Below are 20,113 nucleotides of genomic sequence, written 5' to 3' on the forward strand. Positions count from 1 at the left end.
GAACAATATGACACCTGACTCTGTGGTTTTTTCTAAAAGGGCACCCCTCTTTTGCCCAATAAACCTGGTGGAATTCCCTTGTTTTATTTTTTTTATTCCAAAATTAACATCTCCAAAACTAACGATTAAAAATCCCTTATATTTATTACACATGTAGCCCTTATGGACATTACCCATGCCATCCTAAAAAACTCTACTAAGCCCAAAACATGCAACATCCTTGGAGTGCAGACCACATACCGGGTTCAAAATAGGGAGACCAGCAATGGGATATATTATGCAGACTCCTAAAATCCAATTACCAAGACAAAAAGCTCCAGAAAGCCAGAAAGCTTAAGGAGGTTTTAACATCATCTTTGTAGATGACAGGTTGATCTTTTCACATCTACAGTGATGCTGGCTTCATTTTTTGCATCACCAGAGATGCTAGATCCTGTTTTGTGGATCACCACAGACGCCTTGATGGCCCAGATGGCACTTTACACACACTGTGTGGTTAAAAATAAAAACACTGATGCATTACTGATGTGGCACACTCACAGCAGTGTTCTGAGCCTTCACATGGAATTTGGGGGGCATACTCTCTTTTTGGGATGACTACCCCAAAATGTCAAAATTGCACTCTGGGTGCTATGTAAGCACTATGGCTTTACAGTGAGGGGGCAGAGAATGTAAATTGATGTTTGATGGTTACAGGATGAAAGTTCTGAAGCACTGGAGTGAGCAATTCTCCTATTATTAACTACCAGCTTCACTAAAGGAAGGGCAATTATATTTATTTTATTCAAAATAATGACCTTTTTTTGGGATATTTTTTAATGTATCTTTCGCTTTCTCCCCCTTCTCCCCTAGTATTCTTCCCGGTGATTCTATTCATCAACTACTGATTTTACGATCTCACCCGCCAATTTAATTTTGGATTTGTTCATTCAGTATATAAGGTGTGCCTATTTTCTTTGTACGTTTAATAGCCTGAGGAAGACACTAGTACAGTGTAGAAACATGTAGCCAATCAGCCTTCAATAAAGCTATCATACTCTTTATTATTATTATTATTATTATTATTATTATTATTATCATGGACTCATCATTGGTGACAGCAGCGCTGTTTATGGTTCAGCTTCTATTATTTTTTCCAAATATTATTCCGATGTGATATTAAAGTGTAAGTAGCATGGGAAGCCCTTTGGCTTCCATGAGTAATACCTAAGGTAAATAATATGAAAAGTGCTTATTCCAGTGGTGCTGAACTGGGGGTGCCCTATGGCTTATGCTTAGAAGCTTATAGAAGCCCAGAGTTCTGCAGCACTGGAATAAGCACTTCTCTTATTACATCAGAGGCCTGTTTCCTGATGGATTTGTGAAAATACTGAGACGTGGTTATTTGCACCATAGTATCCAATGGCTCTTACACCGTGATGTGTTTTTTTTATAACAAAATATATGGTGCACATAACTACGTCTCAGTGTTTTCACAAATCCATCAGAAAACAGCTCTCTGATGTGAGAGTTTCCTGTGAGGGTTCATAACAGTGCTGTGAGTGCTCCCCATCAGTGCTGCATCACTAGGTTCATTTGTAATCACCTTTCTGTGATATTACAATGTGAGATCTGTGGGAAGCCCCAGGGATTCTAAGTCATGCCTGGTGCTGAGCTATTGAGCTTCGAACTATCAATACCACTGACCTTCTTATACTGTGGTCATCTCATTGTAGAGCCATGGGACATATTTAGCACACATAATATTTTTTTTACATTTTGTGGTGGTGACCCCAAAATTTGAGTCAGCCTTCTAACTTTCCTGTAAGGGTTAATAATACTGCTGTGAGTGCACCCAATCATTGATGCATCAGGGGGTTCATATTTAATCACAAAATATGTACAGTATTGATAGCCTCAGAGTTTAACATTGTTGAATCCCATGGGATATGTGAGAGAAGAAACTTGCAGCCCTAGGGCTTCAAAAAAGATCAACCTTGAAGCCCTGGGGCTTCAGTAAAAACCTAAAAAATATTCTCTTTTCTTTATGCCATACTTAAAGTTTTCATATGCTTTTGTTATATTCAAGGGTTTTTATGGGGCATTTGCACCAAGAGCAACACACTTCATCTACTTTCCTACTTTTGAGAAGATCAGGACAACCAACCAACCAACCTTTGATCAAGAATATCAAAAATAGTGAAAAAACACCCCTAAAAATTAGAGCAACCAACATTATAAATGCCTTCAAGAAATTTTTCGGGGAAGATGTAAGTTATTAGTTGTTGACAGACAAGGTAAAATAACCAATTAGCCAACTTATTTGAGGGCAGAAGACATGTTCCTCATGAGCTTTCTAAGAGCCTGTTTAATATCTCTATTACTCAGACTGTAGATCATAGGGTTAACAAGTGGCGTTATAACCGTGTAGAACAGGGAGAGGATTTTCTTTACAATGCCGGTATTTGGAAATAAATAGATACAAATAAGTGACCCATAATATAAAGTCACAACAGCTAGGTGAGAGCTACAGGTGGAGAAGGTCTTCTGCCTCCCAGTCACAGATGGGATCTTCAGTATGGTGACGATAATATGAACATATGAGACAATAATCACAGTAAATGGACAAAGTGCAAATGGTACGGCCAATATCATGTCTTCTATTTTCACTAGAAAAGTATCTGAGCAGGAAAGTTCAAGTAAAGGATCTAAATCACAGAAGAAATGGTGAATGATGTTTTTTCCACAGAACTGTAAACGACTTATTGTTACTGAGAGAATCAATATAACAGCAACGACCATCACCCAACACAAGAGAACGGCTCTTCTACAAAATGTGAGGTCCATAACGGAGGTGTAATGTAGAGGGTTACAGACGGCCAGAAGAAGACATTCCAATGTTTCTGTGGCTGAAAAAAAATAGAATTGTATCAAACAGCCGATAAAAGACACAGAACTTCCTTCATACAACACATTATGGAGCATGTTGGGTACTATGGCGGTGGGGAGTAGAATATCTATAAAGGAGAGTTGTGTGAGGAAGAAGTACATGGGAGAGTGGAGCGACCGGCTGTAGGACACCACTAGAATGATGAGGAGGTTTCCACATATAGTCACACTGTAGATGATCAGCAGCAGAAGAAAGAAACAAAGATTACAACTTTTTAAATTTTGAAATCCCAAGAGAATAATTTCAGTCACCGTGCTGGAATTACTGTGCTGCATATTCAGAAAGATGAACTTCTTACTGAGAGAGACAAAAAGATCTTGAGTACTACATATTCTGATAATTTCTACACTACAATTCTGCTGTTCAGTCACATGTACATGCCGTAAATAAGAACACTGACTTTAATAAGAACATTTCAGAAAATATTCAATAAGATTTTTTTATATTTTGTGAAGTAAAAAATAATTATAATATTAATAATAAAAATATTAATAAGAATAGGAATAGTAATAGTAATATAATACTACTAAGAATATTAATTGTATAATAATAAGAATAACATGGACTATGTAAAATATTCTGCTTTAGAAATAAACAAAACAATATAATATGACATAATAGATTAAAAAATGTATTATATAGCCTTCTCATTGGGAGTTATGTAAAAAGCAGAGCGCATGGAGATCTCCGTTCTATCCATTTGTGGGGGACCAAGAGGATGAACCCTCACTGACCTAAAATTCAGCTCCCGTGTGGATAGGTGATAAGCATTGACTGCAGGGTAACTCCTTTAATTAGCAGAGGGGGTTGCTAAAGTTTTAAGGATCACAAAGGTATAAGGGTCGGGTATAAGCAAAAAATTTAAAGAGAGAAAAGATAAAAGATATTGAGCTAGGTAACAATATATCTCCATATTTAGCCCAATTTTTAAAGCAAAGCATCACAAAATGATAAAAAAAACACAACCCCCGCATTACTTACCTTTGATCATGACTGGAGGAAGCTTTCCACAGCAGCGATCTCTACATCTAGGTTTTATAGGCACAGCGTTAAATAAATACAACCATATTCTGAAAGCTTTACAAGGAGGATTTCTGGGGTTTAAAGTGTATGTACCGTGGATATAATTACGTTACACTGGAGTCAGACTAAGAACCAATCAAATCTCTTTATTAAACAGCAGCGTATGAGTTTCAGTAAAACGATCATTAGCCGAGGTCGGGGAGATTTGTGTCAAAGGAGTCCGTGGACACATGGGACTTGTCTACTATGGTGCCGCCATGGGTCACAGCAACGCCACTCTCTACGATGCGGCTTTTCCCAAACTCTTTATTCACCTATATTACCGGGTTGCACATAATTCCTTTTTGGAGGACGCCCTCCTTTCCCTGCTACACTTATGCGGGTAGTTTCGGAGGCACAGCTACCTTTTGCACCAGGACACCCTCGGCGTTACACTGGCACAATTGCTTAAAGGGGTATTGTAAAGCAGATAGCCCAAAGTCCATACAAATCAGTCCCTTGAATAGGATGATTACCGCTCCTTTAAGACCGCTTTGCACTGCCTATAACATAAACATAACTTGCTTGTAACTTGTATATTTATAACCAGGAAATATTACTTCAAGGAGGGGAGGATCGATGGCCAGACTTCACAAGATAATTATATTTTGGAAATCATTTATTCAGTCAATATTCAGACCTCGTTCTTTGGTCCCTCTGACGTGATGTCATTTATGGTGTTAGATTCCCAGACACCTGGCAGGACGCTCTTATTCTCAGTTTCTTTCTACCTATTATCCCTCTAAATCTGTCACCTGTCATCACCTCACACTTTCCCGCTTTTTTTCTAACTCCGCCCCTTCGCTCTCTCTCTAACTTCTTCCTATACAGGGGGCCACACCATTAACCTTGATCAGTGGGGTAACCTGATCTGTGCACTAATACAGGACTCAATGGGAACCCCCCTTAGTGCAGGGCAACTGTATTGTATTGGTTGGTAGGAAAACCCACCTCACCCCCGCCCACTGGGAAGACATAGAGAAACAGGAGGATACAAAGAACTAAGACAAATACTGAGGGACACATAAAAAGGGTGAGACAGCAAAACACGCAACCATTTACAATACTTGGTGGGTGACCAGGAAACACCCCACATGTCGGGCCAGTATACAGTAACAGTTTTATATTACACTATAGGGCAATACCATTATACTCCCAAAGCCTACTACCAATCATTTAAACATGTCCACATACTGTAATAGCGCGATACCATGGCTAAATCATACTTACATATAGTGTCCTAGAAAACAAACACCCATACAGTACTGAATAATACCTCCATACAGTGGCCAAAATATTACCAAACAGCACCTAAATAATACCGTCACGTAGCACCATAATACCACCTAGTTAGGGGGGAAAAAAAATTAAACATCTTTAGTGAATTTTATCTCAATAATAATGATGATAATAATAAAAAAAAAATAATAATAATAATAATAATAATCATCTATTAATAATAATGATAATAAAATTAAAATAATAAAATAATAATAATAACAATAACAAGTAATAATTATATTAACCAGGTCAAAAATTTTGCTCTCAAAGTAAACAAAATAATATAGTATAATTATAATATAATAAAAAAAAAAGTAAAGTATAAGATTTAATATCAAACACAAAACATTATAGAATATATCAAATCTATTTTCCTTATTTTCAAATAATCTTTCTGGATATTGTAATATTTATTTTCCAGTATTATTAATTAGCAGAAATCTCCGATATACATTATTGTAGAACGCACATAACATACTGTACATTGTATCGCTGAGGGAATTTAATGATGAAGATTCTTGATTCTACAGTATATAACAGAGCCAAATCCTTTCTTCTTGTGTGTGGAATATATAAGACGTGAGGTTATTACTTTGTGTCCTTTTTATAGAGGAAATATTACACAAGTGGCGTAACGAAGCCGGGGGGGGGGGGCGGGGGGGATTCCACTAATGATCTCTGGTGGGAACAGTCATATTCTTAAACCTGGCTTTTAAGAATTAAAAAATAATAATCTTCAATTTGAATAGGAAAAAGTTTCCAGATACCTTATAAGTGTCTATTAATATATAATCCTTTACCCCACATTGAAAAATTATAACTGACCCAAAATACTCAACACGTCTTCCAGTGAGTACAACTTCTGTGATGGCTAATTCTATACCAGTCTAGTGGAACGCCTACATTTCTTATAAACCCGTTTTTTAAAAGGAATGTATTATCAGATGACCACATAATATTTAACCCCTTAAAGCACCATTACGTAACTGTACATTATGGAATGCCTTAACTAAAAGGCTCCCTGGCATGCAGTTACTTCATGATAATCGTACAAGCACAGGAGCTGTACCCAAACTACAAACAACAGGAGCCCGGGTTGTAATTGAAACTTCTGATTTTGGCAATTTAAGCCCTTAGATGTTTCAGTCAAAAGAGACCGTGACATCTAAGGAGCTTGACAGAGAATGGTGGCACCCCTTGTGTGCCATTGGCACCCTGCGATGCGATTGAAGTGCCCGACGGGTTACCATGGCAATTGCAAGGCCCCCAAGTCTGCCTGTAAAGGGTTTGCCTGACACAGGTTCTGTGTCGACTCCCAGGGTTAATCAGCCTTCATCAGCTCCAAGGTCTGCTAGAGTGACGCGATCTGTTACCACTCAGGCTTGCAGGCTGAGGAGAGGGAGAACCTATCACAGCCTGGCCTGACGGTTCTAGCTCCCACCCCATGTCTATTTATACCCTCACTTGCAGCATGTTCCTTGCCTGTGATTCTCTTGTTTCCTGGCTCGGCTATTCCTGCTATTTTCCTGATTGACCGCTGTAACTTTTTGACCCTGGCTTGCCTGACTATTCTCCTGCTCTGTTTTGCTACTATGTACTCTCATGGTTTGATTTGGCTCGTTCACCACTGCCTGTTGCTCACGGTTTTCCGTGGGCAACTGCCCTTACAACCCCTTTGCTTCTGTGTGCCCTTGTCTTGTGTTGTCTGTCTTTGCACTTACTGAGCGTAGGGGCCGTCAGGGTGGAATGACCCTGCCTTGAGGTGCCAGTTTAGATTGGGTCTGTCGAACGCTCTTAAAGACCAGTTAGTTAGCTATCCCACCTCTGACTCTCTAGATCAGGCTATGGCTTTAGCGGTACGTCTTGACCGATGTCTCAGGGAACGACAACTTGAACGTTCTGGTGCCTTCACCTCTGGCTCCCCTATGATGGCTCCAGAGGTTCCACTGCTTCGTTCTTCCACGGAGAACTCGGATGAACAGATGCAACTCGGGCCTCCGAGTCTCCCCGACAATGTAGAGATTTCCGCAGGAAGAATGGTCTCTGCTTCTACTGTGGGGATGACAAGCACCAATTGAACTCCTGTCCCAGGCGCAAAAATAATCAGCCGGAAGGACTTCCGCGCCTAAGTTACCATCGGGGAGGTCGCTTTGGCGCACAGGTATTTCCCATTAACATGAAGCCTAATAAAATCTTGCTTCCCTTTCAGGTCTCTTTTTGATGGAAGGTCTGCCACTGTCAGTGCTTTCGTGGATACACGGTCTGCTGCTAGTATTATGTCTGTGGAATTTACTATGTCTCTAGCTATGTCATTGATTGATTTGCCTAAACCTGTCCCGGTAGTGGGTATCGACTCCACTCCACTTGCTAATGGTTATTTTACGCAGCATACCCCTGTATTTGAACTCATTGTTGGCTCCATTCATTTGGAGCAATTTTCTGTGTTAGTGATGCAGGGGTTATCGTCCGATTTTATTTTAGGCCTCCCTTGGTTGCAGACGCATAATCCCACTTTTAACTGGAATACTGGTGATCTTACTAAATGGGGTAATGAATGTATGATGTAATGTTTTTCTATTAATTTGGTTTCTCTCGCTGAGGAGGTGATCACTCTACCTGAGTTTATTCAGGACTTCGCGGATGTCTTTTCTAAAAAAAGCATCCGAAGAGTTACCTCCTGATAGAGAGTACGATTGCGCTATCGACTTGGTACCAGGAGCTAAGTTGCCTAAAGGAAGGATATTTAATCTCTCTTGTCCTGAACGTAAAGCCATGAGAGGATATATCCAGGGAAGCCTGGCCAAGGGTTACATTTGCCCCTCTACTTCTCCGGTAGGTGCTGGCTTCTTCTTCGTGGGGAAGGAGGATGGTAATCTTAGGCCGTGCATCGATTACCGAAGTTTAAATAAGATCACTGTAAGGAACCAATATCCCCTATCCGGATCAGAGAGGGGGATGAGTGGAAGACTGCATTTAATACACCCGAAGGTCATTTAGAATATCTCGTCATGCTCTTTGGGTTGTTTAATGCTCCCGCGGTCTTCCAGAATTTCATAAATGAGAATTTAAGAGACTATCTTGGGGTATTTCTTGTAGTGTACCTTGATGATATACTTGTGTTTTCCAAGGACTGGTCCTCCCACATTGAGCATGTCAGGAAGGGGCTCCAGGCCCTTCGGAAAAACAAACTTTTTGCAAAAACCGAAAAATGTGTGTTTGGGGTGCAGGAGATACAATTTTTGGGTCAAATCCTCACTCCTAACGAATTCTGCATGGACCCTGCCAAGGTTCAGGCTGTGGCTGAATGGGTCCGCCCTGCCTCCCTGAAGGCGTTACAGTGCTTCCTGGGGATTGCTAATTATTACAGGAGATTTATTGCTAACTTCTCGGTCATCGCTAAGCCTCTTACGGACCTCACTCGCAAAGGTGCCGATCTCCTCCACTGGCCTCCGGAGGCTGTTCAGGCTTTTGAGATCCTTAAGAGGTGCTTTGTCTCTGCCCCAGTGCTGATTCAGCCTAACCAAATGGAGCCATTCATCGTGGAGGTTGACGCTTCCGAGGTGGGAGTGGGTGCTGTCTTGTCCCAGGGTACTAGGTCTCTCACCCATCTCCGCCGCTGTGCCTACATCTCCAGGAAGTTCTCCTCCACTGAGAGAAACTATGACATTGGCAACCGCAAACTCTTAGCCATTAAATGGGCATTTGAAGAGTGGTGCCACTTCCTGGAGGGGGCTAGGCACCAGGTAACTGTTCTTACTGACCACAAGAATCTGGTGTTCCTAGAATCTGCCCGGAGGCTAAACCTGAGACAAGCTCGTTGCAGCATGTTCCTTGCCTGTGATTCTCTTGTTTCCTGGCTCTGCTATTCCTGCTATTTTCCTAATTGACCGCTGTAACTTTTTGACCCTGGCTTGCCTGACTATTCTCCTGCTCTGTTTTGCTACTACGTACTCTTCTGGTTTGATTTGGCTCGTTCACCACTGCCTGTTGCTCACGGTTTTCCTTACTCCCCTTTGCTTCTGTGTGCCCTTGTCTTGTATTGTCTGTCTTTGCACTTACTGAGCGTAGGGACCGTCGCCCAGTTGTACGCCGTCACTTAGGACGTAAGTAGGCAGGGACTGAGTTGTGGGTAGATTAGGGCTCACCTGTCTTCTCCCCACCCCGAACCATTACACTGCCACAGATGTTCTATCAGAGGCATGGCTATTATAGATTGCCCGTCATACAAAGCCACCTTTAGAGGTACATTTATCCTTAAGATTGTCTTTTAAAGGAGGTCTTTGTGTCAAAGGGAGAAGGCCTTGCAAAAGGATATTGTAGGTGCTGAGCATGTTTATGTAGATGACCCATCAAATCAGAATAGACAATGCTGGTTGCCACTTCAGGGGAAGAACTTGCTTCGCTCGAAAAAAATACAAATACAAAGAAGCTAGTTTATAGGAAGGCAGCAATATTTGCAATGGGGGATAAAAATGGGAAACTGCTTTAGGAAATATTGTTCTGACATATCACTCCTAGTTGCACCCAAGCAACCTAGATGCCTCTGCCTTTCTAGATGAGGTTTCCTTGTGGAGCCTGACTGACATTCAATCCACCTTATTGAAGGTCCCATTGTCGGCTCCGGAAGTAGTGGATGCTGTAGTGTCTCTCCCTACTGTGAAGACTCCTGGACTAGACAAATGTATTAACGACTGGTATAAATTTCAGGACAATACCCTTTTCCCTTTACTGTTAGACGTCTTTACAGAGGCCTTTCAGTTGGGCACCCTCCCTCCCTCTATGCATGAGGAGCTGGTGGTTGTGTTACTGAAGCCGAGGAAGGACCAAATTCATACCCCTCCTTAATACTGATATTAAAATTGTAACAAAAATTATTTTGTACTTGATACATTTGGATCAAACAGGCTTTATGCCCGAGAAAGCCACAATAAAAAGTATTAGGCGATTTTTAGGTGACGTTGATGTCACCAAATCTGACTAAGAATAGTTTTTTTTTCCTCTTACTAGACACCTGTAAAGCAATAGACTCTGTTGAATGGCCCTATTTGTGGCAGGTCCTTCGTAGGGTCAACATCGGGCCTAAGTTCCTTGTTTGGGTGCAATTATTATATTCTGCCCCTAAAGCTAAAGTTAGGAATAACCTCAATGTCTCTGACTGTTTTTCCCTGCAAAGTAGTACACGACTGAGCTGTCCCTTCTCTCTCATTTTATTTGCACTTACAATTGAGCCGCTGGCGGCAGCAGTTAGACATCCGTATTCCTAGAGGTTCGATCACCGGAAAAGTCTTCTTGTATGCGGATGATACGCTGGTTGATCTGGCTGATGATGGCCCTTCTTGAATTGGTTGATCAGTTTGACACCTCCTCGGGTTAAGTGTGAACTGGGCTAAATGGGTACTGCTCTCATTGATGGGGACAATCTCTCTTTTCTTTCCTCTGCCGGTTCCACTTCCCTATGTTTCACAATGTAAATATCTTGGTGTTCGGGTAACTCATGAGGTCAGCCGTCAATGGAATCTAGATATCAAAAATAGATATTGGGATGCACTCCTCAATCAATTGGCGTGGTGCTAGTAAGGTAGGGACGAGAATCCCACAATATTGAAAATATACAACCCCAGCACTCACAGAGGTACGCAAAAGATCCAGATGCAAACAAATTTAAGTTTTATTGCAACAAAAGATGGTAAAGTTGAGGTGGAAAGCGACTTGGTTGCAATAAAACTTAAATTTGTTTGCATCTGGATCTTTTGCGTACCTCTGTGAGTGCTGGGGTTGTATATTTTCAATGGAATCTAGATATGCTGCTAGAGGAAGGGTTAAAATATGTGGTCTAGACTTATTGGTTGCATAAATATATTTAAAACAATATACCTACCCAAATTTCTTTATCTGTTTACTTACTGTACCGTCTTTCATTTTTTCAACAGATAAACAAGGTTCTCCATTTAATCTATTAGCAGGGTAAGCTCCGACATTTAGCCTTACTTCACTGTAGGCTCCCAAAGAGCAGGGGGTTCTAGCGGCCGTCGATTTGTAACATTACTGTATGGCTTCCAAACTAGTGTATGCCCATTGGTGGTTAGACAATGCCCTCAGTAATGCGCCAACTGCTTTATATGGATCCTATGGAGGCCTGGCAAATACATTGTTCTGCTAAAAAATCCCACAAGAACTCCCCTATTTTACCTACTAAAAGATGATTCTGGCTCTTTTTCACCTAGAACTTCTATATGGCTTAATCCCTACTTTCCACACCTGTATAAACACTGTGGGATACAATACGTCTCATGGTATAAAACACCTTCAGCATAGAAATCCATATGCATAGAGCTCCCCTAGTGGTGACTGCTGGCATCCAGTTTTATTTAGCATGTACTGTGTGAAGGGTACCAGGGGATTTAGAACTTATCGGGATGATTTATCCATGTTTAGATGCCAGTTGTCTGGGGTAAATACATTATAATATATAGTGTTCAGACTGTGCGTCATATTTATGAAGCATCAGTTCCACTTTTTTGGGTAAAGTTGGCGAGGCATCAAATTTGTGCAGAGCGTGACTTGTCTATTAAACAATCTCTCCACTTTTCTATTTATAAAAGTGTTGTATGAGGTCCGGCCTGATGTTTTTATCTTAAGTCAGATTTATCACCCCAATCTGTTTGACGCTGGATTCGCAATAACAGAGATCCCACTATAAAGATATAATTATATAATTACAGTGAACATTAGCTTCCAGTATATTTGTTGGAGCTCTCAGTAGGGGTGGGGAAATACTAAGTCTTGCTATGGCGTCCTGCGAATTCTGTGTGCACCCCTGTCTACTGCTTCTTGGTCAGTCTGGAGCGACTGACCAATCACAGCGATCCCCGGGGGAGGGAGAGCCGCGATTGGTCCCGCCGACGATAGCTGTGATGATCAGCTGTCTGTGACAGCTGAAGTCACTGTTCTGTCATCGTTTGTTTACAAGCGGTGACAGTTTGCAGGACGAGAATGCTCGTCCTAATGTGGCAACAACCCGCCGCTCAGGACGAGCATTCTGCAGCCAGTTAATAGTTAGAAAAAAAGTTTTCCCATTTTTCCTGTAAAGTAATGTAAAAAATAAAAAATAGTTAACAAAGTTGGTATCACTGTATCCATAAATGTCTGAACTATTACAATATAGCATTATTTTATGTGCACAGTGAACGCCGTAAAAAATAAAACATTTGAAACGCCAAAATCGCTGTTTTTTGGTCAACTTAGCACAAAAAAAATGTAATAAAGAAAGATCAAAAAATTTTCTGTACCAAAAAATGGTACCAGTAAAAACTACAGTAATAAACCCTCACATCGCTCAATCCACGGAAAAATAGGAGCGTTATGGCTCTCAGAATGTGGTGTAACAAAACAATTAAAAAAAAAAGTAGCAAACAGAATTTTAATATCATGGTAGAACACTTTTGAGGAACGAGGTATGACTGTAAAACAGCTGTAGACAAGGTGGCCGAGTGGTTAAGGTGTTGGACTGCTAATCCATTGTGCTCTGCACGCATGGGTTCAAATCCCATCCTCGTCGGTACATTTTTTAAGAAAATGTGTCGCAAATTACATGATTTTTCTTTTATAAAACTTTTTCTGAGGATTGTTTGTTCAATAAAAAAATATTTTCTTTGTGTGTATTTACACAGTATGGTTTTGTCACATTTTCACGAAAACTGCATTGAAAACTGCTGTAAAAACGTATGCGTTCTTCAATGTGGTTTTAGGCTGTGCGAGAAAAATGCAGCAAGACCGCACTGTGTGTATGCACTCTTAGGCCCTGTTCACATGCAAAACACACCCCCTCCACCCCCACAACACACACTCCCCCTTACTCATGCACACACACACACACACACACCTTACCTGCTGCCGGTCTTCAAAAAAAAATGGCGGCGTCTTTCCCCCTACAAACCAGCTTCTATGCTGGGTCGCAGTGAACTGCACATGCAACAGAGCATGCACTGTTCAGAGTTACAACGGCAGAAGCATAGGAGATATGGTCGTTTCCCGTCCATACTCTCCTATGCCCTGTAGCTGCCGTATAGCATCTGTGTATGTATCGTGAAGAGACACAGATGCAATAAAAAAAATGGCAGCACAAGTAAAAAAAAAAGGGTTAATAAAAAAAAACATTTTATGGGAAAAAATAAGTAAATTGAATATAATATTTAAAGAGGCTCTGTCACCAGATTCTCAAATCCCTATCTCCTATTGCATGTGATCGGCGCTGCAATGTAGAGAACAGTAAAGTTTTTGTTTTTTTTAAAACGTTCATTTTTGGCCAAGTTATGAGCTATTTTATATATATGCAAATGAGGTTTTAAATGGACAACTGGTCGTGTTTTGTTTCGTATGTCCAACTGGGCGTGTATTGTGTTTTTAACTGGGCGTGTTTACTTGTTTTACTAACTGGGCGTTGTGAATAGAAGTGTATGATGCTGACGAATCAGTGACCAATCAGCATCGTGCACTCCTCTCCATTCATTTACACAGCAGCATCACGTTCTTACTAGAACACGATGTGCAGCCACATACACAGACATTAACGTTAATCAAGTGTCCTGATAATGAATATACATGACCTCCAGCCTGGACGTCATGTATATTCAGAATCCTGACACTTCTGAATCTTTTCTGTGAGATTTCCAGCAAGGGAAACAAAATCTTGTTTACCTCGTAATCTCGCGAGATTACGCGTGGCTTGCTGGAATCTCACAGAAAAGATTCAGAAGTGTCAGGATTCTGAATACACATGACGTCCTGGCTGGAGGTCATGTATATTCATTATCAGGACACTTGATTAACGTTAATGTCTGTGTATGTGGCTGCACATCGTGTTCTAGTAAGAACGTGATGCTGCTGTGTAAATGAATGGAGAGGAATGCATGATGCTGACTGGTCACTGATTCGTCAGCATCATACACTTCTATTCACAACGCCCAGTTATTAAAACAAGTAAACACGCCCAGTTAAAAACACAATACACGCCCAGTTGGACATACGAAACAAAACACGACCAGTTGTCCATTTAAAACCTCATTTGCATATATATAAAATAGCTCATAACTTGGCCAAAAATGAACGTTTTTTTTAAAAAAACAACAACGTTACTGTTATCTACATTGCAGCGCCGATCACATGCAATAGGAGATAGGGATTTGAGAATCTGGTGACAGAGCCTCTTTAAATAAATAAAAACACAAGCTAATAATAATTCAAAAAAAAATCATGACACCTTTCCTATAATGACAAAAAATGTTTTTGTTTGTGTGATGGTGCATAATGTGTGGTTTATTGTGAGCCCTCAGCAGAGAAGAATGATTCTGTAATCAGGTACCACTGGTTGTGTGTCCAGCATATGGTCAATTAGATGAGTCAGAGGTGCAGCCACAAGACATAAAGTGTCCTCATTGTCCAGTCTCCACAGGGGGTCATCAGGAGGCACCACCATCACTCAGCTAGTGTGCAGACCAACAAATCAAGCAGATCCAGTTATCTCCCCCTACTGTGTCCTCATCCTGGCTGGGGCAGACAATAGACGAGCAATACACATAATAGTACAAAAGACACAACTCACATACAGACAGTAGAAATACAAACTAAAGTCATTATAACAAATCATGGTGACTAGAAACTGCCAAAATGTCCCCCCGCCTGAGGGGTATATAAGGGCTTGTCCTGGGAAGGATGTAGACTTTACTGAGAGCTGAAGCTGAGGCCGGCGCTCTGAGGAGTTTCCTGTGATTACCTGATTTTGGGGACTGTGTGCTGTCCCTGTGTGGAAGGACTGTCATATTTGGATACAATAAAGCTTGTTGGAGTTGCCCTGCCTTCACTGGCTCTGTTGATCGTGCATAAACCTAACGAACCCCATGACAGTTTGTATGATTGGAAAGCTACAGAAAAAATTTAGTTAAAAATGAATGATTTGGTGGAATAATGATTTTGAAGGTTAAGGATCTCTCATTTTTCAGACTGTGGAGATGAAGACTTGAGGATATCCTGTCTTGAGATTCCCTGACTACAATTGAAGGCCATGGGGAGTTGTGACCAGACGGCTCTGTGACTGGTTTATCTTGGGAAAGACAATACCAATCAACCAAAAAAATGTAAAACAACCATCCAAGGGCAGATGGCCAAGGCCAGTGTTTTTAAGCAAAGTACTTCCTATTCCAAATAAATCATATAAAAGTGATTTAAAAGCATAGCCTTAGGACAATGTAAACACCCCCTAGAGACATGGCATGTACTTTATAGGGTACACGTACAGATGTAGCCATCTTTTTCTTGACTCTGATAACTCATGTATTTTTACACTTTTATAAAATATTTTTATTAACTTTTTAATCTTTTTTTTTGTCCCACTAGTGGACTTGAATACCTGCAGCTCTGATCACTGCTAGAATACATTACATTACTTAAGTAGTGTAATGTATTCTAATTGTCAGTTTGACACCTACAGAGACGTAATAGGAAGCTCATGAGGACCAGGCGGAGGCTTCCGGACATGGCATTTTGTCTCGCCTACGGTTGCCACGCCAACCATAGGCAGCCCCCAATATTGCATTGTGGGTGCTGCCGAAGTGCTACAAACCCCTTAAATGCAGTGATCACAATCAGTCGCAGCATCTAAGGGGTTAATTGCCTAAATGAACGGCAATGGGTCGCTGATCGGAAACAGGTAACCGCAGCTGCAGTGTAGCACCACGCGGCGGTTAACGGTTAGACTCCAGACGTAACTGCACGTCAAGGTCCAAGTACTAACTGCTTGTCTTGACAGTTACAGTGAAGGAAATAAGTATTTGATCCCTTGCTGATTTTGTAAGTTTGCCCACTTTCAAAGACATGAACAGTCTAGAATTTTTAGGCTAGGTTCATTTTACCAGTGAGAGATAGATTATATATAAAAAAAAAAAAAAGAAAATCACATTGTCAAAATTATATATATTTATTTGCATTGTGCACAGAGAAATAAGTATTTGATCCCTTTTGCAAACAAGACTTAATACTTGGTGGCAAAACCCTTGTTGGCAAGCACAGCAGTCAGACGTTTTTTTGTAGTTGATGATGAGGTTTGCACACATGTTAGATGGAATTTTGGCCCACTCCTCTTTGTAGATCATCTGTAAATCATTAAGATTTCGAGGCTGTCGCTTGGCAAGTCGGATCTTCAGCTCCCTCCATAAGTTTTCAATGGGATTAAGGTCTGGAGACTGGCTAGGCCACTCCATAACCTTAGTGTGCTTCTTTTTGAGCCACTCCTTTGTTGCCTAGGCTGTATGTTTCGGGTCATTGTCGTGCTGGAAGACCCAGCCACGAGCCATTTTTAATGTCCTGTGGAGGGAAGGAGGTTGTCACTCAGGATTTGACGGTACATGGCTCCATCCATTCTCCCATTGATGCGGTGAAGTAGTCCTGTGCCCTTAACAGAGAAACACCCCCAAAACATAACGTTTCCACCTCCATGCTTGACAGTGGGGATGGTGTTCTTTGGGTCATAGGCAGCATTTCTCTTCCTCCAAACACGGTGAGTAGAGTTAATGCCAATGAGCTCAATTTTAGTCTCATCTGACCACAGCACCTTCTCCCAATCACTCTCAGAATTATCCAGATGTTTATTTGCAAACTTCAGATGGGCCTGTACATGTGCCTTCTTGAGCAGGGGGACCTTGCGGGCACTGCATTATTTTAAGCCATTACGGTGTAATGTGTTACCAATGGTTTTCTTGGTGACTGTGGTCCCAGCTGCCTTGAGATCATTAACAAGTTCCCCCCGTGTAGTTTTCGGCTGAGCTCTCACTTTCCTCAGGATCAAGGATACCCCACGAGGTGAGATTTTGCATGGAGCCCCAGATCGATGTCGATTGACAGTCATTTTGTATGTCTTCCATTTTCTTACTATTGCACCAACAGTTGTCTCCTTCTCACCCAGCGTCTTACTTATGGTTTTGTAGCCCATTCCAGCCTTGTGCAGGTCTATGATCTTGTCCCTGACATCCTTAGAAAGCTCTTTGGTCTTGCCCATGTTGTAGCGGTTAGAGTCAGACTGATTAATTGAGTCTGTGGACAGGAGTCTTTTATACAGGTGACCATTTAAGACAGCTGTCTTTAATGCAGGCAGCAAGTTGATTTGGAGCGTGTAACTGGTCTGGAGGAGGCTGAACTCTTGATGGTTGGTAGGGGATCAAATACTTATTTCTCTGTGCACAATGCAAATAAATAGATATCATTTTGACAATGTGATTTTCTTTTTTTTTTTTTTTATATATATAATCTATCTCTCACTGGTAAAATTAACCTAGCCTAAAAATTCTAGACTGTTCATGTCTTTGACAGTGGGCAAACTTACAAAATCAGCAAGGGATCAAATACTTATTTCCATCACTGTACGTCAAGGTGTGAGAAAGTGTTAGACATAAATAAATCCATGACTCTGTACAAATTTACCTAGAAGAAATGATGCTGTTTTGAAGGCAAAGGGTGGTGACACCAAATATTGATTTTATTTAGATTTCTCTTCTATTCATTCACTTTGTATTTTGTTAATTGTTAAAAAAAAACTTTTAACACTATGTAGCATTTTCCAAGAACTCCTTAAAACTTTTGTACATTACTGTATATTCTGCTCTTTACTTTGAATAAAAAGAAAATCAAGTTTCCTGGTCAGTGTCGTGATAACACTCGGATTACAGTGACTTGCTGCACTGAGCATGACCACTTCTAATACACCTGCTTCCTGGTCACCTATGACAGACAGTGCCAGCCCCAATTACTACATTATTGGCTAATTAGATGCCTCTCAGTCACCATTGTAAGGCTAGTATTATATCTTCTTTCGGGATTTTGTAATTTATCATGTGTACGGTTATTGTAGATTCTGTTTTTCGTGTCATGATATAACAGTTTTACATGTGTCTCTTTATATTAGTCCTTATTTAGAGTAGATGACTGAGTAGTTCTGAATTGTACAGAGCTGTAGTTCAGCAGCCAAGAAATGTTTGGAGCCACACTGTACCTCTGTATGTCTCCAATTTTGTCTCAAGAAAAATTTTGCATTTACACAGCATACGGAAAAAAAAACTGTGCCAGGCGCCATTGGGTGCTATTTTATAAAGGTATTCTCCCCTAGGAACAATGCTTCTGGAATATGATGTCATACGCTGATGCCATACAATGGCAAAAGGAGTGGCTAAGGCTCCCTTGTAGGTAACTGTAGAGACTCATATCTGCATGACATCATATAGGCTCTGTCATTAGGCATATGGTCTAACTGAGAAAACATCTACTGTACTTTTAACCTCTCCACTAACTTAAAGAGGATCTGTCACTAGGCAATATAAGTTGAACTAGTTTACTGACCTGATTAGTGCTGTCTCCCAGATTCCAGCGCTGTTGTTTTTTTTTTTCTAGACCTCCTCGTTTCAGAGATATGGCCCACAGTTGTGTGGGCTCCCTATGTGCTAATTTGTTGTAGTTAGCCAATGGGGTGGCGCTAGCTTCCCTGCCTCTGATGCTGACCAATCAGCGCAAGGCAGCTTGACAGTAGTTCATGCCCTGTTGGCTATTTACAGCTAATTGACATAGAGGGAGCCGACACAACACAGGGGCATGTCTCTGGAACAGAGGTGTCTAGGGAAAAAAGAAAAACAGCGTGGGAATCAGGGAGACAGCGCTATTCAAGTCAGTAATCCAGTATAACTTATATGTTTTAGTGATAGGTCCTCTATAATAATCAACATAGATCATAAGTGCGTTAATCCATGATGGAGACCCCAGCAATAATATATTCTATATGATAGTGATGAAACTTGTTGACAATACAGAACGTATAGTATGTTTGTTGTGCCTTTCTTGTATCAAATCATAATGAACTGTTCAATATATGTACTCTGAATTGAAAGCAGCTTGGGATGTTTGTGTAAGAGGAACCTAAACACATGGATTTAAGGTCAATTGCCACATTAGATATTTTTATGAAATGATTCCTGCACAGCTTTCTTAATGTCTGCATTTCTCAGACTGTATATAATGGGGTTAATCAAAGGGGTAAGCACAGTATAAAGAAGTGATAGGACCTTACTTACTGATCTGTCCTCTTGTTGGGACAACATACACAGTAAATAGAGAGCAGTAAAATATGGATACCACAGTGAGGTGGGAGCTAAAGGTGGAGAAGGCTTTCTGTCTACCAGTACTGGATGGAATCTTTAAGATGACAGATGCAATTTTAACATAAGATGCAATGATTAATATGGTCGGCATGATGACTGCAGGTATTCCCAGTAAGGAGACTTCAAGATGGACCATGAAGGTTTCAGAACAAGCAATATCCAGCAGAAAAAATGGTCAATTGTATTTGGTCCACAAAAGGTTAATGTCAATATCATTACAGTGTTAACAAACCCACAGGAAAATCCCAACAACCAGCAGATGACGACCAGTTTCACACATGATGCATTTGTCATGATAGAGGTGTAACGGAGGGGATTACAGATGGCCACATATCTGTCATAGGACATCACTGTGAGGAGAAAACACTCAAACAGTTCTGAAGAGCTGAAAAAATAAAACTGAGTGATACAACCACTGGACCCTTTCTAGGTGGACCTGGCTTATTGGGGAACCGAAGATGGAACCTTCTGAGCAATACCCCAGCGTGAACATCCCGGGCGGGTACCCAGGTCCTCTCCTCAGGCCCGTATCCTCTCCAATGGAACAGGTACTGGAGGGAGCCTTGGACCATCCTGCTGTCCACAATCTTGGCCACCTCGAATTCTACCCCTTCAGGGGTGAGAACAGGGACCGGAGGTTTCCTCG

At 41.0% G+C, this 20,113-nt stretch overlaps 1 protein-coding gene and 1 non-coding gene across 2 annotated transcripts; one reads left to right on the forward strand and one right to left on the reverse strand.

Annotated features, from left to right (window-relative positions):
• Positions 1-2,298: 2,298 nt before the first annotated feature.
• On the reverse strand, positions 2,299-19,603 carry LOC142750707 (olfactory receptor 11L1-like). Its single transcript, XM_075859692.1, has 2 exons — positions 19,377-19,603; positions 2,299-3,226 (listed from the first exon to the last, which is right to left on the reverse strand). Exons 1-2 carry the CDS (start codon positions 19,601-19,603, stop codon positions 2,299-2,301), a joined length of 1,155 nt encoding a protein of 384 aa, XP_075715807.1.
• TRNAS-GCU (transfer RNA serine (anticodon GCU)) lies at positions 12,749-12,830 on the forward strand. The gene has a single exon. It is a non-coding gene; the product is annotated as a tRNA-Ser (tRNA).
• Positions 19,604-20,113: the final 510 nt, after the last annotated feature.

The sequence above is a fragment of the Rhinoderma darwinii genome, chromosome 3 (genome assembly GCF_050947455.1).
Source record: "Rhinoderma darwinii isolate aRhiDar2 chromosome 3, aRhiDar2.hap1, whole genome shotgun sequence".
NCBI lineage: Eukaryota > Metazoa > Chordata > Amphibia > Anura > Rhinodermatidae > Rhinoderma > Rhinoderma darwinii.

What these genes read in the sequence shown, in the direction of transcription:
- LOC142750707 (XM_075859692.1), bottom strand. Translation starts at nt 19,603, where the DNA reads ATGGTCCATCTTGAAGTCTCCTTACTGGGAATACCTGCAGTCATCATG. An exon ending in ACAAGAGGACAGATCAGTAA is followed by an intron (nt 3,227 to 19,376) that starts GTAAGGTCCTAT and finishes TGTCTCTCTCAG; the next exon opens with TAAGAAGTTCATCTTTCTGA.